General features: G+C 45.0%; 1 protein-coding gene across 1 annotated transcript in view; it reads left to right on the top strand.

The window, feature by feature from the left end:
* The first annotated feature begins 83 nt into the window (after positions 1–83).
* The window catches only part of PTDSS1 (phosphatidylserine synthase 1), a 66521-nt gene continuing 41654 nt past the window's right edge, over positions 84–24950 (top strand). Inside the window, exons 1-2 of the mRNA XM_037048239.1 lie at positions 84–413; positions 13500–13591. Of these exons, the coding sequence (XP_036904134.1) occupies positions 235–413; positions 13500–13591 (271 nt within the window). The 5' untranslated portion in view covers positions 84–234. The remainder of the gene's footprint in view (positions 414–13499; positions 13592–24950) is intronic.

The raw sequence follows: 24950 nt of genomic DNA on the forward strand, positions 1-24950 counted from the left end.
TGCGTCTCCCAGAACGATAGCTGGGGCAACACGGCAGCGCCCCCCGACCCGAGGCCGCGTTGGCCGTGACGCGACCCCGCCCTCCCGCGCCTGTCCTCCTTTCGGCTCTCAGCTTTCACTCGGAGACTGAGTCGGTCCGGTTGTCCGGCCTCCCGCTCGCTGCGGCTCGTCATCTCCGCGGTCCCAGCCTTCACGGGCCGGGACCGCCGCCGCCGCAGGACGGGGAGGCGGGCTATGGCGTCCTGCGTGGGGAGCAGGACCCTGAGCAAAGATGATGTGAACTACAAGATGCATTTCCGGATGATCAACGAGCAGCAAGTGGAAGACATCACCATCGACTTCTTCTACCGGCCACACACCATCACTCTGCTCAGCTTCACCATCGTCAGCCTCATGTACTTTGCCTTCACCAGGTGAGGAGGGCCCGGCCTCGCGGGGGGCGCGCCCTTGGGCCATGGGAAGGGGTGAACGGGAAGCGGTGTAGGGGAGCATGGCCCGGGCTGGCTTCGCGTGAGGAAGCGGGCTGGCTCTCCTCGCTTACACTGGCACTCGCAGACCCGCCGCCCACGTAGCTCCTCATCTGCCCGGTGACTAGCAGAACACCCTTCCCTTGCAGTCCCTCTGTACCTGCGTTTGCCCCTACCCTCCAGCCCCAACCCCCTGTCTATACTACCTCTCCCCTTACGGCGCCTCGTGCTAGCTCGAAACACTCGCGGGGCATCTAGCTCGAATGCCCCCTCTCCTGCCGCACTCCGCATCGCTTCCTATTCACATCACGACACCGGCCCCCTCCTCTCCCGTCTGTGTTTCTACCCAACGCATCGCATGAATCATCTCGTATGCACCAGTTTCAGAGCCTACCAGTACAGACTGAAAATACCACAGTCCACAGCGTCACCACACACCAGGCCCAGACCACAACCCAAACCCTTTGCCATGGAACTCCTCCAGTATTTGGCACGACTCCCCCATGTAAAAAATACACTTATGAGGTGCACTACATCTCCCGTATGCACTGCACACAAATCAGTTAGCATAACCCTCCCCCCAGCCTCAAATCAAACACGACCTTCTCTACAACACAAACTGTGGACACATGTATGGTAGTGGACCTTTCTCTTCCTAGCACGGCCAGTACCCGTCATCTCTCGTGTACATTGCTACATAGACGTAATGCATCCTTAATCACCTAACATACTTGCTGAAATGAGATATTGTGAAGCAGTTGTAACAATGCTTGGTGCATAGTAAACGCTAAGGAAGTGTTAAAGTCATAAACCTCACCCAATATAGCACAACTCGCTTTCCCCCTGAAAACGCACACACTCTCAAAGCACTTCTAATATATACACCTTCTAATATATATAGCGTAGGAGCTAGCCCCCTGCCCAACCCTTGACACCCCCATCTTACACCTCTTTGTCACTGAACATGTGGCCTCCCAAACCCATCCCAGGGAACTAATTCATCCCTGGTTCATAATGACACACAACCCATGGGTCCCATTTTCAAAGGATTTATGTTTTCTGAATGAATCTCCTTAAAGAAAGAAAAGGTATGCCTACCACACCATTATGGCTTAAAAGGCCAACCCAGAGAAATGTGGTTTTGGAGCCAGAGAGTTGGTTTCAAAACTATTTGTGTATTCTCTGTGAAGTTACTTACCCTTTCTCTAAGCCCCAGGATCCACACCTGTGAAATGCGGATGACATGTATACTGAACTCATACAGAGTTATGAAGAATGAATGAATTTGTGTGAGTGAGCTTAGCAGAGTATTTGATGCATGATGCGTGGTTAGTATCAGTTACTTCTCTCCCAACATTTTCATCCAACAGTCAATGGTTCTCAGTCCAGGTCAGCAGAAAATGTGCAAGAGTATACTCAGTGATCACAAGTGTTGGGGGGAATTTCTGGTATTTAGTGGATGAGCGTTAAGAGTGCTAGGTGTATTATAACACGTGGGATAGCACCATACAAAAAAGACGAATTGTCCTGTCCATATGGCTGTGTGCGTACGTGTGCGTGTGCACATGCACACAAGTGCCAATGGTACCTCCTTTGGGAATCATTGCGGTTTTTCAGATTTTCATAGAACTGGTAATATTCTCCTACATTACACTTATTCCTTACCTCCATAATTCATTTGACTGTTGGTTTTTGTTTCCTGTTTATCTATTGGCATGAATCTACTTAAAGCTATAAGCAGGTGTGTCCAACCCATGGCCCCGTGTGCCACGTGTAGCCCAGGATGGCTATGAATGCAGCCCAACTCAAAATTGTAAATTTACTTAAAACATTATGAGATTTTTTTGTGAGATTAAGTATTGCAATGTATTTAATGTGTTGCCCAAGACAACTCTTCTTCTTCTCCTGTGGCTCAGATATGCCAAAAAAATTGGACACCCCTCCAAGCATATATAACAGTTACTTACTCTTAATGTTGGAGAATATAGCTGCTATTACTGTAGTCTTCTGCTATGCTGTGCTGTGCAGACCTTTGCACAGTGTCCAACCGAGAACACATTTATAGCTTCGGAGAGAAATCAGTCTTGTCCCTAATTATGGTTATCCTTAAATACTTCATCATGTCCTCTGATTTTACAACTTCGTTAAGCTTCATGGTCACTCAATTTTACTAAGCTTCAGTTTCCTTATCTGTATGTAAAATGAAAATATCTGCTATTTCCTCACAGGGTTTTCTGTCATGAGTTTCACTTTACTTATTTACTTATTGGTAATTTGTGTTTAGCTCAGTGCAAATAGTAAGCGCTCAGTAAACATTAGCTGGTATCAGTATATCACTTCATTGTATGCGAACACCTTCTAACTTGTATTTGTTTTTGATTGAAGTTGTAGTGTGGCCTATAACTGAGAAAAGGGAGAAAGGCATTGAACGTTGCTTTGCTTGGATAACCCGCAGGCCTGTTTTGAATTAACTTTGGTTTAACATCATCTCAGGTGTGGGTTGGCAATAATGGGATTAGTGCAGGAGTTTCTTTGGACATTAGGAAGGCAGTCATATTTTATTTTAAATAATGAGAAATAAGAATGAGCAGTTTGCTTCTACCTTTTTTCTTTAATGTTGTTTTAGACCCCTTCAGAATAGGTCTCTCTTTTCTAATACAGGAAGTCATATTCTTCTACAGTATATTCTGTCAAAACATGTGGTAAGTAGCAGCAGTGAGACTATAAGAAATAAATATGAGTTTCAACAGCTTGTCAAAAGTAATACAAAAGGCATAACCTGGATTTCAAACTATGGCCTTTTTCAGAAATGATAATATTATTTCTTCCACTAATCTCATAAAGAGACAGAAATTACACACTGAAGAGCTAATTAATAATAAATTTCACCATATGTAAAATCATAAGCACCATTATTAATCCAGTAAATAATCATTATTTCTTACTTCTGTTTTATAATGATTTGTAACACTTTGAAGTGATATTTTACAGTGATAGCTCTATCTTCCTCCTTACAAATTACAAGCACTTGTTAGGAGGTGTCTTTGAATCTTGGAGCTCGCTGAGTAGACATCATGAGCAAAGTGCACCCTCCTGAGATAAAAAATAATTTTTAGACAAGAAGTTGTCATTGAAATTAAATGGTAGCAGATGTGTCCAAGGAACATTGTGGGGATTTGATCCCTTTATGAACCTTGTGATAGAGGAAAGTGGAGAGATCGCAACTCGTGGGTGACAGCACAACGCTGGAGTCGGTAACATGAGAAAATGGTATCATCCCGTTAGAGACCGGGAGACGAAGATAAAGAACGGCTGTGCTCACCGGAGCAGCCAAGTGCTTCTCCCTGTGCGCGGCCCACAGCGCCTGTTTTACTGCACTACAGAAATCGAGTTGTGCACATTTTCACTTTGCACTTTTAACTACATTTTTTATACTGCTCAAAATAAAAGATTGAAAGTAATAACTTCTTAAATGAAACTAATGATTTCTTGCTCTGTGGTCTTTTGTAATGATTCTCTCCAGTACCTGATACTTACTTTTTAACAGAATTTCAGTTGGGTGGCAGTTCAGTGCAGTTCTTTCAGTAAAACTTTAAAAATACGTCCCAAAGCTGGTTTTTCGAAGACTAGTAATCTAAGCCAATAGCAGATAGAATACTTTCAGGGTGTCACGTTCCCAGTGCGTGAGCAATAGTGCCTGGGACTTGTCACATGCTCTAGAGGCATAGCAGTAATTCAGGATTGTGACAGATTAGGTACCTCACACAGAAGTCTGAGACAAGTTTGGATTTGTCAAGTAGTTCTTTTGTTAAATAGCAACTAGGCCAACTCACTGTTGAATCATAGCATGTAAATGTCCTGTTCCTATCACTGTCGTTAAAAGTAAAACCAGATGCTATTGAATCATTCTCCCCAAGATTTGAAGAGGCTCGATTTGCTACCTTTTAAAGTAAGGATTTCTATAAGTGAAATGCTTTGGTATATGTTTTATAAGTTTGTTCAGCCAAAGTGGGGCAAGGAGAACCTTTGTCTTAAGCTCAGAGCCTAATAATTCCCGGAGTACCTCATATTTACTCTGCTTACAGAGGTTGGTAAACTAGTCCATGCGGAATGGCCTTGGTTTCAAACACTCAGGCTTTCGATTTGAAAACACCCAAATCTGCTAAATCACATTCACAGCAGCCCTCCTCTCTTTCAGAGGCACTTGGCAATGAAACAGTGGAACCAGCCTCTCTAGTAGCCCTTGCCCAACAGACATTGTCGCTCACCTAGAAGAGATCGCCTTCCTGCAGCTTGCTGTGCCCTGGTGATCTCAGCCTGTCCAGGCCGGGTTTCTCCTTGACATGGAATTAAGGAGATGGACAAAGCAGGGAAATGGACATCTTGGGTTTATTTATTTTTGTTTGCTTGCCAGTAATGACTTTTACTTCATTTCCCTTAGTGGCTTTGGAGCCCTGGCTTTGTGTCGTGTCATCAGGACAGCTCCACTTCTGTGTCACTCCCCTTGTGGGTGCCTGCCAGCCTTTCTGCTCGTCTCCTTTTAGACCACATGGATCCCATTAGAAAATGTCTCCCAATACTGCTGATTCAGTCATCTCGGTCCTGTTTCCTTCGCGTACATCGTGTTCTTTCTCTCCCCATAACGGAAGGCCTGCCTGTCCTTGTTCCCCAAAACCAGCTCTGTTAAGTGACAGTCCACAGGGGCTGTGCACTGCAGTTAAACCAGCCCTGGAGGCGAACAGAGCACACTGCTGTGTTCAGTGGCACCCTCTAAAGAGGTCCAGTTAACAGTGACCTCAACACTTCTCCTCCCCACTTCCTGTTTGAATCATATTTTTTTAATTGAATTTACATAAGCACACTTTATATCCTTTCTTATATTTATTTCTGGCAAAATTTATTGAAGACGAAAACATGTCATATATTTCTTTGGCATCTTCTGTAGTGATAGGCACCTGGGTGACTTCAAGTATTTATTTGGTTTAGGTGACGTCTTACCCCAGAAAGTTTACATGCCTTGAAAGTGCTGCCTGGTGTTTTGCATTTTAGGTGTAATTCTGTTATAAAGTATAATATAGTTTGTCTTGTGATGTAATCCCTGTAGCCCCAGATTTCTGTAGGGAAATTAGCAGTTTTTCGGTCTCAGTGAATCCAGAAGCCAGGGCTTGTCCAGTCAGCCGCACTGCTTCCTGAGCATCTGGTGGAAGTCCTTTCAGCAGTTCAGCAGTCTGTGTTCCACCCAGCAGAGGTCCCTGCCATCACAGAGCTCATCTAGTTTACCTTCACCAGGTCCAACTAGGCCTTCGTAGCTTTCAGAGCTCTCCTCTTCCCCATACCCAGCCTTATAGCTCAGCAAACCCCCAGCCCTTTGGGACAACATGCCCCCAGGCTTTCACTCCATCTCCATCCAGTCCGTTCTCCCCAGGGCTGTCCCCATGACCTTTAAAGGGACCTTTTAAAGGCAAAATGGTGATCCTATCTGCCCCCTGCTTATAGCCTTTCCCTGGATCTCTATCACTGGGAAGTGCTAGCTGGACCCTAAGGTCTTTCATTATAGAGCAGGTCTGTTTCCAGTGTTGGCCTGGCCCCGCCTGTGCACGGCACACACAGCAGGCCCAGACAGTGCAGTGCGCCAGCCCCACACCCAGTGCCAGGTTGGCACCTCTCCATCCAGAGAGCACCTTCCTGTGCCTCCCGCCTGCCTGACAGCCCATGGGATCCTTCACAGCCCACCTGGGTGGTCCCCCTCTCAGACACCTGTTTTGATTGTTCCAGGAAACAGAGGAAGAAATATTTATATACTTCCAAACACCTTTTATTATTGTATCTCTCATAACATTTGTTTCTGTATCAGTTACTACAGACCAAATATCTTAATCTTCTAGGATACGCACCCAATAAATGCTGAATTAATCAAATCCAAGAAATACAGCCAATAAGAACTTAAAAAAATATTATTCTACTCCTTTAGTTAGCATGTTAGCTATAATTCTTGGCAAGGATCACGATTTTGTATAAAGTCAAGTAAATGTTCAGAGATAAAACCAAAGGTAGTTAACATCTGTCTAGGTTGTAACCTAGGACTAAGTTTTCCAGTGAGAGACAGGATCCTTAAACAGTGTCTAGCCTCATAAACATGACCCTACCTATGTTTCTCAGTTTCAGGGACTCATATTAAAGGGAAAGGAAGGGAAGGAGGTCATGGGAAGTCAAGGGGTGGGGGTGATAACCAGCCTAGCAGCCTTAGGAGTCAAGATGAAGGTTGGGCCCTCTTGTCTGCCCAACCCTGGGGCACAGCTGAGTCTAGAGACTATGTGAGTAGAGTTTACTGTGATTTCCTGAAATCTCACCCACTGCCTGTAGTCAGAAATGAAACTGATACAGAATCTGAGTCCAAAACTTTCTCTGAGTGCAAACTTTTTAAAAACTTTGTTTATACATTTCCTGCTTCTAGGACAGTCTTTCTTCCCTGGGTAGTTCCCTGTGCTGGTTGAAAGAGTGGTTGGACAGAAGTTGAGGTGTTTGAATATTTGCTTGGTCACTGAACACTAGGACAGGAAAGTCACTGTCACTGGACCCCTGAGTCCCTGTGGACTCAGGCTGTGATTCATCTGTGTGCTACCTGAGTTCCTGGGCCCACTCAGCCATAGCGCCCTGCCCTTTCTGGCATCCCACTGTATTGAGAACGCCTGCTGTGTGCCCAGCATTGTGCTGGGTACCAGAGGTGCTTCCGAGGTATAAGATAGGACCTGTGCCGTCTGGAGCTTAAATTACAATTTTATTGTCATCTGTCCATTTGTATTTTCACTGTATGTGGTCAGGGCTACCCAGCATTCTTCTGGAGCACCTTCTAATTTTAGCAGAGAGAAGAAAAGGAAGTGTGTGTTTGTATCATATTGGTGAATGTAGCAGTCTTGACCTAGAGCCAGCATTCCAGAAGTCCTGGCTCCTACCTCCACTCCGTCTCCGTGTGGAACTGTGTAACGCCTCCCTCGTTCTTCAAGTAAAGGTAATCCCCACTCCCACCCCTGTACTGTTGAATAAAATGCCAGTTGGGAAAGTTCTTTGCAAAGTTCAGAGTACCAGAGACTGACAGACACTGAGACAGTTCTTGGGAGCTGCAGGACACCCAGGAATTGAGAAGTCAGGGAGTTGTCACAGCATCACCATGGAAAGCCTGAGTCCTTTTGTCTTTTGTTGCTGTAAAGCAAAATGTCTTAGTGGAATGGGACTCCTGAGGCCAGGAGCAGTTGAGGGGGGGCATTGGGCAGCCCTGATTGAAAGTTCTGATCTTCCCTGGGAAGTAGGAACCTGATCACCCCCTCAGAACGCCTTTAGGAGCAGTAACAGCCCCATGAGCAGGACCTCCCATGTGAACAGTGGTGTAGTCTTTTGGGAGGTGGGGTATCAGGTTCATTAGAGGCAGTTCCAGCAAATAAAAAAACACAACAAAACTTTTCTCTCTGGCTAAAGTAAGCTAAGATAATTTACTTTTATGTCTTATTGTCCCTTTTGATTGTGATTCTTTCAAGAACAAGGACCATGTCTGTTCATTTTTGTCTTCTCGGCAAACACTCTCCCTCCTTCCCTCCCTCCCCCGCCCACCGCATAATGCCTTCCCCAGTGATAGGTATTAGCCACATGGGGGAGCAAGTGGATATAAATGAAGGACATTCAAACATTGTGGACTAATAACAACTGACACTTGCTCTGTGTCAGGCTCTGATGTAAATACCGTATGTGTGTTGCTCTTTTATCCTCACCACCCTGTGAGCTAGAACTCTTTCTGTCCTTGACTTATGGGGTGGAGGAGGGGTGGTGGGTGAGGTGGAAGCCAGGGCACAGAGAGGTTGGTTAATCTGCCCAAGGTCACACAGGCTGATGAGTGTTGAAGCCAGAATTCCAGCCCAGGCATTTTGGCCCCAAGCCCCCCCTCAAGGGTGAAAAAGCTTGAGCTTCAGAGCCGGGCCCCATCAGGAAAATGCAGACTGTGATTATTCCCCCCTCTTAGAGTGATATGAAGATAGAGAGAACTGACATGCAAAGCAGCTGGCATCCTGGGTGAGGCACAGATGTGGTGGATGTTTAGAGCTAACTAGTTCTTATCCCCAATCGGGTTTTCTGGAGTCACCGATGTGGTCTTGTGGCCTTGGTAGCCAAGCTGCTCTGCATGATTAACTCTGGGAAATTGCTGTATTCCCCAGGGTACAGTTATGTCTCTGGCTTGTTGAGAGTTCAGAGAGAATCAACTCCCACCAGGCCATGGAGAATAGCCCCTGTGTGGTCACGTTGTCGGGAGTTTGGGGGTCTGGAGGACTGGACAGCCTCATGAGTCATGCATTCAGTTCTTTCTAGGCACCCACCTCTTCGTAAGGGACTGTGGGCGTACTGTCACCACTCGAGAAACTCAGGGTGTGAAGCTGGGCTGTGTGTGATAGGACTCAGTTTCTCCTTAACCTCACCCGCCGCCCACCGATCTTTGATCGCAGAAGTTTGCCCTGCCTGTTCTGTATACTTTCAGTTGATCGAATGACCTTGCTGTCCATCTTTGACACATGTTTTCCCTAACTAGACAAATATAAAACTGCCAACTTTTCAGAACCACTGCTATTTTATTTGGGTTGTTTATTGACTTTCTTCCCCCCCCCCCAAAACTGGGCCATCCATTGGGTCTTCTCTTTCCAATAAAATTACTCAGAATTTACAGAATTACCATTTCATTGGTTGTATAACTATATTTATCACTGTTTCCAAGTTCTTATAAATTTAATATTGATTTTGTTTTCAGGTATTTTGACTAGTAGGTAATTTTAAGTAGAGACTGATTTACTAAGTTACTCTAGCCATTTATTTAATTAAAATTTTAATTGGCTTTTTAAAAAAAGAATAGCGTGTCCACATTGCTTGACATCCCGGATACACCAAAGGGAAGGTGTTGGAAAGCCCCTTTCCCCCTCCTTAGAGAAAACCATGGTCACTGTCTCTTGGGGAGAGTTCCAGGGACATTCTTTGCAGCTATAAGCAAAGCTACAAGCTGTATACATACATACACACACACACACCCTTTTTTATACAAATAGTGCTTACTATCCCCACTGTTCCATACTCGCTTTATTCAGGATATCTCTTAAATTATTCTGCATCAGTTGATTCCTATAAGTGTCTTCATTCTTCTTGTGGCTCCTGGTATTCCATCATGGGATGGGACCATCATTGGTCCCCTTTCGGTGAACATTTAGCCTGTTTCTAACCTTGTGCTAATACACGTAACACCCCGCTGAGCAACCTTGTACACATGTCATTTTTGCACAAATGGTGGTATATTTGTGGGGTGAATTCCCACACATGGAATTGTTGAGTCACAGGTGTATATGCACGTACAAATTTAACATGTTGCCAAATTGCCTTCCATGGAGGTAGTTTTAGTTTATACTGCCACCCGCAACACGCAAGAGTGTCTGTTGGTGTTTCTTCATATCCTACTAGCTAAGTTGTTAAATTCTTATCTTTGTCTGTAACATGGATGGTAGATGTTCTCTCTGTTGTTTGCCCATCTCTTCCCACTAGCGAGGCTGAGCATCGTGGCACTTCCCTGAGCCATCAGATTTCCCACGCCCAACTGTCTCTTCATGTCCTTTGCCAATTTCTCCATTTGTTTTTCTTTATTCAGTTGTTGTTGTTCTTTCTTGTAATTGATTGGGGGGGGGCTCTTTCAATACTAGGAAAGTTAACATTTAGCCTTGATCTGAGTTGGGAATGTTTTATTCTTAGTTTATCATATTTTCTTTACTGATTTCTTTGCTATGCAAGTGTAGTTTTTCTTTGTAACTTCTGAGTTTTATGGAATATTTTTTAAAGGATTTATTTATTTTTAGAGGAGAAGAGAGGGAGAGAGACTTTGATTGTTCTCACACACCCCCAACTGGGAGCCTGGCCCACAACCCAGGCACGTGCCCTGACTGAGAATTGAACTGGCAACCTTTTGGTTTGTGGGACAATGCTCAACCCACTGAGCCACACCAGTCAGGGCTGTGTCCTACTTTAGAAAGGTCTTCTCATCTCTGAGAGTCTTGTATTTTGGTTTTTAAAAATGTTACCATCATTTCTTCTAGAAATTTTTTTTGTTTGTTTTTTTTTACTTTATTCTGTGAATGAATAAAGTGTGAGTTATAGACTTGACTTTCTTTTCCCAGGCAGCAGTATTGATTTCAGCCTTGCTTTTGTTTTGTGACTGACAAATTGTGTGCCATTCTGATAGGAACCAATGACATGAGTCACACTGGTTCAGGATGATGTAGTGTTTTCAGGAGGCAGCTTGTCATGATGACCATCCTCATCAGAGTCTAACAGGCCTGGTTTCAAATGCTGGCTCTTCAGTTTCTTACCTACACAACCTTGGGCAAGTTATGTAACCTTTCTGAGCCTTCATTACCACGTTTGTAAATTGATTGGGTTTTCTAGAGTTACTGATGTGGCCTTGTGGCCTTTGCAGCCAAGTTGCTTCTCACGATTAACTCTGGGAAATCTCTATTGATACCTTGTTCTGCAAATGGGTTGTGACAATGAGAGATGACGTTTATAGACTGCCGTTCAGTGCCTGTCACACAGGAGATACTTGATGAAGAGCAGCTCTTCTCACTGTGTTCACCATCACCAGTATCAGCAGTGGGATGATGGTCTGAGTGAGGAGACTGTTGTGTCCCCTCCCTGTGTGTGGCCATTCTCTAGTAAAAGCTGCTGTTCCTGGAAATTGGCTTCCCTGCTTAAGCCAGAGGGCCTCACAAGTCCCCTGGTAATTATCTGGTGGCATTCTTATCAGGCGGGCAGTCTTAGGGCTGTGCATATCATCTGGGCAGATGTTAAATCGTTACAGTGGCCATTAATACAGGATTGCATTTTGCTGCCGGAGGAAGTCTCTCCGATTCTGTAGTTGGGTTCTGTAATCAGATCTACATGAAGTCAACAGTCAAGCATGTGTCCAGTTTCGGTGTTAGTGCTGTTTGGCCATATAAAGATCTTAGAAACATTTATGATACAATTTCTTATTTTAGTGCCTTAGGTTCAATTCTGTCATTCTGGAAATTATTTAAATGAGTGCAGAAACTTAGTCTAAAGAGAAGTTGATATCTAATTAACTTCTGGTATTTTAAAAGGTTTTATTTATTTATTTTTAGAGAGAGGGGAAGGGAATGAGAAAGAGAGGGAGAGAAACATCAATGTGTGGTTGCCTCTCGTGCCCCTTACTGGGGACCTGGCCTGCAAATCCAGGCATGTGCCCTGACTGGGAATCCAACTGGCAACCCTTTGGTTTGCAGGCCTGCACTCAATCCACTGACCCACACCAGCCAGGACTAATTAACTTCTGTTTTTAAAACAATATCCCAGGGCCTAGTCTCTAATTATGTAATTCAGTATTGTTTTGTTCCACACCTCTTTATGTATTCTGATGTTCTGAATTTTCTTTATGCTAGCTTGGTTTTCTTCTAAGAAAAAGAAATTTGACATTTCTTTCCTTTATTAATGTTTAGTCTTAATGTAATATTGTTATTTGTATTTTGAAAGTTTTTTTCATTGCAGTCCTTTTCCGTATAAACTAAGGTTTTTGTAATTATTTTAAAATTTATTGCTATGTCTCAGTATCTCTAAAATATCTTCTTTCCCTCTTTTCATCTCTTTTTCTGTCTACTCATCTTCATATTTTTACTTTTCTATTTTTTAAGATTTACTTATTTATTTTTTAGAGAGAAGGGGAAGAAAGAGAGAACCAGGGGCAAAGAAACATCAAAGTGTGAGAGAAACATTGGTCTTGCTTGCCTCTCACATGCCCCCAACTGGAGACCTGGCCCACAACCCAGGCATGTGCCCTGACTGGGAATTGAACCAGTGACCCTTTGGTTTGCAGTCTGGCACTCAATCCACTGAGCCACACTAGCAAGAGCTCATCCTCATGTTTTTAAAGCAAACACTTAACTTCCCTTTCCCAAGCTTCTTAGTAATTGTCAATAATTCAGAAAATCTTACAGTCTTCTATTTTTCTTTTCCTGCTTTTGTTTGCTTCTCTTGAGTTCCCAATATGTAACTAGACCCTTTTTTAAAAATGTAAACTGTCAAAACCTAATTTTTCTTTTCCTTATCAATGTTAAGAAAATTTGCATTTGGGGATTTTTACTTGATTTTACCCAATACATTTTTCTTCCTTATCAATAATTAGTCTGCGAATATCTGCTTGAGGGCCTACTATGTGCCAGGCTCCGAGGGTACAGTGAATAATTCCCTGCCTTCAGAAGTTTACTTTCTGCAGAGAAGACAACATATAAACCATCAGATGGAATCATTTCCGTTGCGCTGTGGAGGAGGTGAATACAGTGATAAAGTAGAAATGACCAGGTGTGATAGGGTGAAGCTCACTTCTTCCCTTTATAATTCTTTGTCTTATGTTTTGATTATAAATGTTCTGTTTTCTCTTGATTTTTCTTTTAACATCTTTTTTTTTTTTGCTGGTGCCTCCATTTTACTCCACATCAGTCCCCTTTTCACTCATCCCTTAGAATGCCAGTTGCCCACTTTCGAGATCGATGATATAATTTCATTGCATTGTGTCCTACCGCCTTATAATCTTATGTTTTCTTTCTGATTCCTGAAAAATTTCTTTGCCACAGACCATATCATGAGGTCATTTTTAGTTATTCTTGAAACCAAAAGGCATTTCTTCAAAATAAACCTTACCTTTTGACATCCTGGGTATTTTTTTTTTAAACACAGTGATTCTCAAATGTTTGCCTGAGCAGAGTGTGTGTTGGTCTGTAAGGCTGCCAGTTGCCTTTTTTGTAAGAACTGGACTTTATTGTGAGATTGCATGATTTTAGGAAATGATAGTGATTAGTGAGTAATGTATGTAACAACTTTCCTCAGCAAAATAAACTTAGCAATCCCCCCATCCCTGCCACACACTGGTTTTTATAACATGAAACTCTGACTCCTTCCAGGTTTGGATCTGAAGATGAATACTCAGTGTTCTTTTTCTCTTCTCAGGGATGACTCGGTCCCGGAAGACAACATCTGGAGGGGTATCCTCTCTGTTGTCTTCTTCTTCCTCATCGTCAGTGTATTAGCTTTCCCCAACGGTAAGTGATGAACTGCTTTATCACTTTTCTCCTGTGCATCGTGCCCTTTTGTTATTTCTGAGATGCATGCCATCTAGGAGAGGAAAGGAAAAGGTGGAGTAAACACATAATCCGAGTTTCGTGTGGCAGTCGGGGCACAGGCTCTGGAGGCAGACCGCCCATTCTGCCGCTTCCTAGCTCTGTGGCCATGTTGAAAGGGCTTCAGTTACTGTATAAAGTGGAGATAACAGGTAGGTACTGTTGTAAGGGTTAACTCAATTAAGACATGTTCAGTGCTCTGAATAGTGACTGAGAAATTGCAAACTCTTAATGAATGTCAGCTGCTGTTCTTGTTGCTATTTTTGTTGTGATCAGCCGAGTCATAAATGCACAATTATTCAGTTACTGCTTTTTCTAAGGATAGGGTCAGTGCTATAATGAGTATTACTTAATAGTTCGTTGTCCTAAGCGATCTTTTATCACAGTAAACTCTGCTGATTATATATTTGGGCTATGAATTATCATCAGCAGGTAAAAAAGAGAAAATTACTGGGAATTTTGCCCCCACTGTGATTATAGAGTGAGGCAAAAACTTCATTTAGAAACTAGTTTGGTTTTCTGCCATACTTACGATCCATCCTTTCCTCTGAATTGTCCTTTACAATTGCTTTAATTTTTCTTGTTCTACTTCATACCTTCTTCCTAGAAGAATATTATTCTCTGTAACCATTTCTTCGTGCTCCCTCCTGTATCCTGTTTCTTTTACAGTTTTATTTTGAAATTGTCTTTTTTATGAGTTACGCTCCACAAGCCCCATATAGGTCTTAAGTACCTAAGGTGTGTTTCTTCTCTGCCCTACTTATTCAGTACAATGTAATATGTAGTATAAGAAGCTCGTTGTGAATGTCACTGATTTATTCCTGGAAATGTACCAGGGGATAGGATTCCAGTACCAGTTCCAGTGTCTGTGTCGGTGGCAGTGTCCTCCACCAGCAAGCAATGCTCCAACACCAGCTGGGTGCTCCGCAATTCAACACAGTTCCACACTGTCTACCCAGAGATAGTGCCAGATCTCATGGGTTAAGGGCTCAGACCCCTCTTCAGAGGCCAGTTGCAAGTCTGGGTTGTTACCTGTACTTCTGGCTGAACAGCTATAAATTAGAGGTTCCCATAACCCACTTGGGTTCCATTAACTTGCTAGAGAGGCTCATGGACTCAGGAAAGCAGTTTACCACTAAATGAACCTGTCGGTTTATTATGAAAGCTGTTCATCAGCACACAGATGAGCATACGTGATGTGGGGCGCGGGGAGCCTCCATGCCTCCTTCAGGAGCACCACTTTACTGGCCGGTGCACGGGTTCACCAACCAAGATGCTCTCCAAACCCCATCCTTTGGGGGTTTTATGGAGGCTCCGTCACAGGCGTGATTGATTAAATCTTTGGCTGTTGGTGATGGACGTCAATCTCCAGCTCTCTCCCCTGGACTAGGTCTGGGAGTAGAACTGAGCGAGCATTCCAACCCTCTAATTGCACAGTTGGCTCCACTGGCAACCAGCCCTCCCCTTAGGCGCTTTCCAAAAGTCACCTCATTAGCATAGCAAGAGGCACTTTATTACTCTCGTCACTTAGGGAATTCCAAAGGCTTTCGGAGCTCTGTGTCATAAACAGGGACAGAGATCCTGTTCCAAATATATATTTGTTATAAACCGCAGTGGCACACATGGCAAAGCCTTCAGGCTCTTCAAGATGGTGGGATTTTGTTCAGTATTTTTGCTTACCTTACTCTCTGGTTTCTTTGCTAGTAGCATAATAGTCCAACTAGTAAACCCATGACTGAATCCTTAAAAGAATGAATTGTTGTAGATACCCAAATCACCGGGCAGCTGACTTTAACTCTTCAGCCACTTAAGCTTTCAGATTAAAAATTTGTTTTCAGTGACAACCTCATGTCCTAGTCAGTGCAGGCTGCTTTAACAGAATATTATATATAGACTGACTTAACAGAAGATTCATCCTGAAGCAAAATCTCTCTCCCTCTGTGAACCTGAAACCAGGTAAGTTATGTGCTTCCAAAGTACAAGAGTGGGGCAGGCGCAGGGTCCGCACTTCTGCTCTACGAGGGAGGCGTAGGAAAGAAGGAGGGGTGGGGGGCCCGAAGCAAGTCCAGAGCCTAGGAAGGTGGGTCCTGTGGGATCTTGAATCAAGAGCAAGAGGTCCTAAGGTTTAAGACTCTCGGCTCAGTGCTTGCCCACTGAGATCGAGGTGGAGGCTGCCTGCCGCCCCTCCACAGCCTCTGTACTCTGAGCCTGTGATGGGAGTGACAGCCCAGCCTTGAGGATCTCTGAGTCTCCCTTGGGGTCCTTATTAAGGAGTAGCCAATGTGCCTAGTCAGTAACTCTGTGGTTCAGTCCTGTGGGGTCTAAGACGTTCAGCAGTCGTCACACAGGAATTAGGGTTTCACTGTAGGAATTTGGGGTGGGATACAAGCATTAACACCTGCATATCTTGTGCACATGTGGCAAACATAGTTTAGCCTTTCCATGATGATTCAGGGTTCTGAGAATGCATAATTATTGGGGAATGAAGACAAGAGGTCCATGATATGGGTAGGTTATGGAATCAATTGACCTTACTATAGAATTCACTTTCCAGGAAAAGTCCCTGACGTCAGACAGCTTTTTGGTTATTCACCAACTTGCTTTTCCTTCCCAACTCCAACACTCAGAACCTTAGAATTTTAGGTTTAGAGAACTTGCACATTATATTACGTAGCCTGTCCTCTCGTTCAGCGGTGCCACGTTGTAGTGCCAGCGAAGTGGCAACTTGCAGCATAAATCATCTCACACACGCCGGAACCACCAGAGGCCGTGGGTGCCCCGCCCTGAGCTCTGGAACCTGGCCTTTTCATACAAAACTAGCTTAAGAATACAGCCCAGTGCAAGCAGATTGTAAACCCATCGAGGTGGGACACCAATACAAGGCCAACTGCCACTGAAGGCCCGAGGGACAGTGAGCAGGTGACATGTCAGGTGGTGGTGGTGACTGTCACCCTTCTCCTCAGCCAGTCCACCTTTTGTATCCTGAGGAGGTGTGCTGCTTACTTCCTTGTCATCAGTTGATGACAGGACCATTATTGGTCTGTGCCCTCCGTTTTTATTTCTCATCTCGTCTGTCCCCAGGCTTACTACTGCTGTTACTATTATTTTTTCATCAGAGCGGAGTACATGCTTAGGAAATTGATCAGTCCCGAAGTATCAGGTCTGTTCTTCGAGTCTTCTGCTTTCTTAGGCTCTGTGTTAATTTGTTGCTTAGTTCTTAAGGGTTACTTCTTCACTTCTTTACACTTTGAAGGTTCTGTTTTGCTTTTTTCTTTGCCATTTCAGAAGTCTGAGGATCCTAAAAGATTAGCCTCTCAATAGCCATGATGTTACAGCCATTTGTCCATGAAGCGTTAGCAGGAGCTGTGTTTGGGGGCTTCATCAGCAGATGTTTTTCTTAAGCTACCAAAGGCCCTGAAGGTTGGGGGCCAAAATCTATTGGAGGTGACATTTTGCATGGTTTCTGCCGGTTTTTCCTCTGTTCACTAGTGAAGTCCTCTAATCTTCAAAGTCCACTTAACCTGCCCAGTTTCTGATGTGGAGCTGAGCGTTTGTTTTCCTCTAGAAAGATAAAAGTTAACCTTATTTTATGCTATACTCGTCCTGGCTGTGGGGACTGTGGGATACATACAAAGTGGGGAGGTCCCATAGGGCTCACCTCATTTATCCAGCTCCATGCGCAGCTGAGAAGCTGAACCCATGGTTGTCATTCATCCACGAGGGGTCACTGGCCACTTGATGTCAGCCGGTGCGAAGGCCCTGGCTCACACGCTTTCCTTTACTCAGCATCGCTCTGGTCATTTCTCATATTAGGTTCATTGTAAATTGTTTTATCTTCTTCTTCCATCTTCTCTTCCTCTTCCTGCTTCTCTTCCTCTCTATCAGTCTCTGGCTTTTCTTTTCCTGTGACTGTGGTCTCAGGGGCTTCGCTGGCCTGTACAGGGTGCTCAAAGGTGGGTGGCGGATGCGCCCATATCTCCCTGTGTTGCCAGTGTCGTCCATGATCAGCAGAAGCCAATGGATAATCTGAACGTCTCTACTTTCTCCTTTTCCGGCGGTCTTCCTGCCTTCTCCCCCTCTTCCCCCAAACCCCCCACCTCAGTGCACATGCTCACACATACTCTTCCGTAGTCAGGAAATTCCTCAGACAGGGTTTCAGACAGACGTGGAAAAGGACAGTGGCACTTCAGGACTCTCCATAAGAAGGATTAGAACGTTAGGGAAGGGGGTGTTAAGAGGGATTCTCCAGAAGCCGTGTGTACTGTACATAGCAAACATAGTGTCCACCTTGTTTGCTAAAGGCCCATTTATGTACATAGTAGAACTGGACGTTTTCCGCATTAAAGAATGTTACTGAATATGTTTAGGTTAGGGGTGGCTTTAGAGATGCCATAGAGATGATGGGGGAGTTTGCCAGGCCACTGGGGAAGGTCCCTCTCTAGCTCTGTGGCTGTCCCCTCCCAGAGCCAGCATTCAGACCTCAGTCCTGTCCGGGAGGCACGATGCTGGATGGCTGCTTCTCTGGGTGGAATAATTATGCCTCTTCTTGCTCCAGTCTTGTCACCAACATTTGTCTTCTCCTTGAAAGGCACCTTTGAGGAAGTTCCCACGGTGAATGGCATTCCCAGAATGGTTCTGTTTTGGCAACTTCAAGTGCGTTTGTCCTTGACCAAGTAAAGGCTGCCCTGTGTGCTTGAGTAGAGGCCTATTTATGATTGTGTCCATATGTCTCCCATGTGTGAGTTCGTATATGCCATCTGCATGGTAGAGTTGGTCAATTCCTACAGGAAGGGGCCCTGTGATTTTTTTATACTTTTGTTCAGGGTCTAAATAACAAAGAAAGCCCTTGACTTTCTCCATAGGGTTTTATGACAGTCAGGATGCTTTTGGCCACAGGTAATAGGAACCCCATTTCAAAAGGAAAATGCTTGCTTTCATACATCCCCGGACGTTCCCAGGTAGAGTGGTTCCAGGTTGGCGGATCCAGCAGCTTGGTGAGTGCGAAGATCCAGGTTCTTTACCTTCTTCTGTTCCACCGCCTCCAGCACTCGTGGTAGCTGCTGCAGTGCAAGACCTGTGGTCGTGGACAGTGTCCAGCAGAAGAAAAGCCCTTTCTTCCTGTGTATTTGTTTAAGAGTGAAGAAACCGTTTGTAGCACACCAGCCCCCAGTTCTCTTTGTTTTGTTTGGGTGGCATGGCTCTGCAACCAGAAATGCATAGTGCCTGGCGGAGTAGGCACGTCGTAGACCTCCAGTACATCTCATAGTCTGAAAGAACAAAAGGACAGGATTACCTCTATGAGCGTAGAATTTACGGGATGTAAGATACACAGATATACCATATATATGTATGTGTGTGTGTGTGTGTGTGTATGCAACAGAATTTCTTTGACAGTCAACAGGACGAGTAACAACAGGCTTGGGCTGTAGAGTTCCTTCCTTCAGCCCTGTAAACAGACAGGGAGGGAAAGACCCTGCAGTAAAACTGGGGAAGGAAAGAGTCCGCTCGCCACCTAACGCTTCTCTCCTGCCATCTTCTTCCATCCCCTTCTCTCTTGGTTCCCTTAAATTTTTGTTTGTTTCCAATACTACCTCCATCCCATTACAGCGACTGACACTCAGATGTAAGGGTAATTTTAACCATACCACTGTATCACTGGAGTGTAATTATAACTGTATCACTGGAGTGAAACTAGAAACCTGTTTCACTCTCCAGCTGGCTTTGAGATTTCTTTCAGCAGTTGACCTTCTGGTGCACTTTTCTGGCCTCTGAAGGCATCCCTGAACTTCCCCCTTCTGCACCACCCAAGCCTGCCCTGCACCCCAGTGCCTGGCCCACAGTGGCCTCTCAGTCAATGTGTGTTGAATTAAGTAACAAACCTGTCAGCAAAAAAAAAAAAAAAAAAAAAAAAAAAAAAAAAAAAAATCACCGTGTTAGCCCTCTCTTTTCCGTGGCTTATCTGCAAGAGAAACACCATTCACCACTTCTCTCAGGTGTTTTAAGGAGGGTGAAATAGTAGTATTTCTTGATTTTCCTGATTTTATCTTAGTGTTTGTCCTTCAGGCTCATCTGACTTCTGAACTCAGCATGGTGCTAATTACATTTCTGAGATTTGAAGGTGATCCAGAAGGTTCACTGTCTTCTCAATGTAAAAAGTTCTTGTCTCCCCTTATTCTCTGTCCCCTGCCCCGTTACTTTTTCTTGTTAAAATTTTTTCTCAAGTTTAAAATTTGCACAGAAATAATTTTATTCATTTTTCTAGTTTTTTTAAGAGACATTTAAACTTTAGTAATAATAAAATATTTTTTTAAATATATTTTATTGATTATACCATTACAGTTGTTCTATTCCCCCCCTTCATTCCCCTCCACCCGCACACTCCCTCCCCCACCATTCTCCCCCCCTTACTTTATAACCATGTGTCTCAAGTTCTTTAGATTCTATATTTCCCCCACTATTCTCGCCCTCCCCCTTATCTATTTTCTACCTACCATCTATGCTATTTTCTGTGCCTTCTCCCCCCTTCTCCCCCTCCCACCCCCCTGTTGCTAATCCTCTATGTGTTCTTCATTTCTATGGTTCCACTCCTGATCTAGCTGTCCTCTTGGTTTGCTTTTGTTTTAGGTGTGGTTGTTAATAACTGTGTGTTTGCTGTCCTTTCACTGTTCATATTTTTCATCTTCTTTTTCTTATATAAGTCCCTTTAGCATTTCATATAATAAGGGCTTGGTGATGATGAACTCCTTGAACTTGACCTTATCTGAGAAGCACTTTATCTGTCCTTCCATTCTAAATGAAAGTTTTGCTGGATAAAGCAATCTTGGCTGTAGGTCTTTGGATTTCATGACTTGGAATACTTCTTTCCAGCCCCTTCTTGCCTGTAAGGTCTCTTTTGAGAAATCCGCTGACAGTCTGATGGGTACTCCTTTGTAGGTGACTGTCCCCTTATCCCTTGCTGCTTCTAGGATTCTCTCCTTCATTTTGGTCTTGGCTAATGTAATTATGATGTGCCTTGGTGTGTTCCTTCTTGGGTCCAACTTCTTTGGGACTCTCTGAGCTTCCTGGATTTCCTGGAAGTCTATTTCCTTTGCCAGACTGGGGAAGTTCTCCTTTATTATTTGTTCAAATAAGTTTTCCACTCGTGGCTGTTTCTTTCCCCCTTCTGGTACCCCTATAATCCGGATGTTGGAACGTTTAAAGATGTCCTGGAGGTTCCTAAGCCTCTCCTCATTTTTTTGAATTCTCATTTCTTCATTCCTTTCTGGTGGGATGTTTTGTTCTTCCTTCTGGTCCATTCCATTGATTTGAGTCCCAGTTTCCTTTCCATCACTATTGGTTTCCTGTGCATCTCCCTTCATTTCAATTAGTTTAGCCTTCATATGTTCCTCTAATTTGTGACTATGTTCCTCTAATTTGTGACTATAATCTACCAGTTCTGTGAGCATCCTGATAAATAGTGTCTTGAATTGTGCTTCTGAGAGGCTGGCAATTTCTTGGTCGCTTAGAGTTATTGGCTCTGGGACTTTGAGTTCTTCTTGCACCATCTTTCGGGTTGTTCGTGCCTGTTCCATAGCAGGATCAGAGCCCTAAAGTGTTCACTAGAGCAGGGCAACTAAGTCGCTGGGTTGTGACGTTGTATGTGGGGGCGGGGTCAAAGAGGGACAATGGCTTCCCTCTGCCGCCTGCCACCACGACCACCACAGCCCCCACTGGCGCCACAGCCACCACTGTCACCAGGCCCACGCGTTTCATTCCACTGCACGCGAGTGCGCCACCACCGTCGGCCTTCCACCACTGGGTTCGCCCCCTGGGGCCTGTGTGGTCCGTCTCACTGTGCTCGAATGTGCGACCGCGGTCAGTCTGTCCCGCACCCCGACTGGTTCCGGGCTGCCTGCGCGCCTAGGTCGGGGGATCTGTCCTGCCTGACCCAGCTCTGCTGCTGGCTCCGCCTCTCTTACCGTCCCCGTTGAACGGTTCATAGTTGTCGGACTTCCGTATAATTCCGTTTTCTGGTCTTTGGGTGTGTCCTAGTTCTCCAAACCTTTGTTGTATTCAGACTTGGTTGTGGGAGAAGGCACAGTGTTTCCACCTATGCCTCCATCTTGGCGGAAGTCCTGAATAAAATATCTTATAGTCCTGTCAATTATACCTCACTAAAGCTGAAAAAAATAATAAGGGGAGGAGCCAATTAAGAGGGCTCCGAGGACACAAATGTAAACTCGTAGTTTTTTTAAACAGAATTACACTTCCCTGAGGTATGGACCTTTAAGCCTAGGACCCTTAAGTATAACTGTTGCTGACAAGTCAAGCAGTGAGTGACCTTATGTTTAATCTCTGAGGTAATTTTTTAGATGCTCTGCCTCTCATGATGAGGTCATTCGGTTTCTGTTTCTTTTGAAATTAAACTTGCTCTTAATATCTGGTTAAAATGAGGAATTCTAACGGTAGGGACTGATGAAGATAAAGCGTGTAGTTTTTAAATGTGCTTGGTGAGGGAGCCAGCATCCAACACCAGACAGCGCCCCTTCCTTCACCACACTCTCAGAAGCCTTCCTCCTGCCTCCCACATGATCACGATCACGGTCATGGACAAAGAACGTCTCAGCCGCAGGTCCAGACGCTCCAGGCAGCTGTTAGCAGGTTGGAAGTAAGGGAGGTAAGACGTACGCCCAGCGATGGAGCACGTCAGGGGAAGAGAAGGAACCCTCCCTTCACTGGAACCCTTGGAAATAGCCGTAGTGAGACCGGCTCTGTGGGGAAGGCCCGGAGGTGAAGCGCAGGTTCAGAGGCGGCTCCGGGCGGCGCTGCCTTCCTAGGCAGATGCAGGCTGTGCACAGCCCGGCTTCGAAAAGGTGACCTGATTGGAGTAGCCAAGTGCGGGTGATCCAGTGAGCACGAATATCAAAGCTTACGATAGAGAAAAATGCCAGCCTCATTCTTGTTTGTTTGTTTGTTTTTTAAAGTATAATAATACTTTTAGTAATATTACTGTGTGATGGTGAAGATGGTACTCTTAGTGAGTAACGTTACTGGAATGCACTTCTAAGAAGTGGGCTGATTTGAAATTTGCTGCTGAAAGGGGCACCTTACACTCTCTAGGGCTTCGTCTCACCTTTTGTAGGTAAAAGACGCAGATGGTTCCCGCCAGCCTGTTCCCACCAGACACCTTGGAACTGTTCTGTCTGTTCTGAAACCCACCATGTCAGATCTCCTAAATGGTTTTTTCAGATCCAGTGTATTTCAGTTTGCAAAGCCGAAAGGGCGTTTTTTAAATCTGTATTTTTTGAGAAACATTGTGATGTGATATTATGATGTATATGTGGGAAATCTAGAAAAAAAGGAAAGAATTCAATTAGGAGTTAGGTCAGGGCTTAAAAATCCACATAGCACTGAGTAAAGTGAAAATTCTCTTTCCAGACCCTGGAACTTGTTCCTGCCGTAGGGGTAATCACGGAGGAGCAGGGGGAAGTGCCCTGGGCTGAAGCAGCTGTAGGACACCCTGGCAGTCCTCACGTTCACTCTGGAACACACTGCCTGGGGGCAGATACTCAGGGGCGGAGAAGGTTTTCGGAAAAAAGGTGATCGCGGGTGGAAGAGGACCCTGGAGGCCTTTCTGATGGTTGATGGGAGGCAACTCCCATCAGCTCCCTGGCCTTCCAGTTTCCCCTCCCCCAGGTGGTCAGTTCCACGTTGCGGGCCCTCAGCGTCATCCCCGAGCCTGTTCCTCCCAGGACTGTCCCAGACACTTGACTCCCCCACAGTCTCCCCTCCTGAGCTGACTGAGGCCCGACAGAGTTGATGGAGAAGAGAAGTATGTATGTGCTCTCTGGCCAGAGTGGCTTCCTATGAGCTGTGTGACCCTGGGCTGGTTTCTTGGGTCTCAGTGTCCTTATGTGTAAAATGGGGATGAAGGTACCACACTCCTCACCCAGCTGTGAAGAGAACTGAGAGGTGTGTGAGCCCCCAGCCTGGTACACAGTGAGTGCTCAGGAAAGCACTGCCAACTGTTGTAAATTAGTGTTAGGATTGCTCTTGAGAATAGCATCGTGTGATTTTAAGTGTTGATTGGGCCTGCAATTCTGTTGCAAGCCCAGTGAACTTTAGAGTAGGGCCTTGTAAGAAGAGACCACAGAGAAAGCTGGGCTCCCCTGTGATGTCTGAAAGGTTAATTCAGTGGTATGGATGAAGTCATCTTTGCAGGACAGAGAGCCATCATCATTCACGGTGACAAGTCAAGAGCATCAACCAAAACTCAGTGACAGACAGCATTTGGAAGAGAAAATTACTTAAAAGATGGCAGTGTTGGCCATCAGTTTTCCAATAGTGTTTGAAGAAAGTTAGCCATGTTATCTTTATGTAGTAAGATAACATTGTCTAAGGAGCTATTCCTTATCTCCTTGGGAAGATAAGGGGGTTAACCTAAAAGGGGCTTCCGGTTTCTCTGCTTTGCTGTGCTTTCCTGAGAAAAGAGGCGATGATTAAAAAGAATACAGGTGTTCCTCGACGACTGAGCCCTCTCTGTCGGATCTCAGAAATTGAACAGATTTGGGTAAACTTCTAAATAGATCTCTGTCTCTGAGCTTGTTACAGAGCTCACCGAAACTGCAAGGGAGCAGACCAGGGCCTGTTCACGTGGTGCCTTGGTGTAAGGCCCAACAATTAATGCTGGAAGGAGGGTATCTTTATGTACAACATTCCAACCTTGGGGGAGCCTAGAGCACTCAGGCTCTGAGTCTAGTTTTCCAAGACCCAGCACGTCCCGTTGTCCCCACCTGGCTCTGAGCCCCAAGCCCAGGGTTTTCCACGTCCTTGTCTGTGCAGGATCTGGAATATGCTGTGTTGGTCTCCGTGTACGGGTCTAGGAAAGTCTGTGCCGCCTTAGTGCTGAATCATGGTGATACTCAGGAGAGGGCACAGGTCTTAATAGTCCAGGTAAAACCCAAGCGCAGCAGGACAGCATCTTGCAAGGGAGGCCTTTGCAGCTCCAGCGTCAGCTACAGCAGGCACAGTCACGGTGGTGGTGCATGGTGCAGTGCCTCCCCACAGAATGCATGGCGGAAACTCTCATTCTGCTTTCTAAACTGAGTGCCGGAGCGCACGTGCACGAGAGAGAGAGAGAGAGAGAGAGAGAGAGACAGAGACAGAGACAGAGATACAGATGCTTCTCATGGCTCTCCTACTCCCTTCCAAAACACATTGTCTAGAGAGCGTGAGTGGCCACATACTTAGTTTACGTACTCACCCCGAACTCCCATTTCCCACGGAGCTTTCTGCTGCTTGC

The sequence above is a fragment of the Sturnira hondurensis genome, unplaced genomic scaffold (genome assembly GCF_014824575.4).
Source record: "Sturnira hondurensis isolate 20B ecotype Veracruz unplaced genomic scaffold, ASM1482457v3 Scaffold0006413, whole genome shotgun sequence".
Classification (NCBI taxonomy): Eukaryota; Metazoa; Chordata; class Mammalia; order Chiroptera; family Phyllostomidae; genus Sturnira; species Sturnira hondurensis.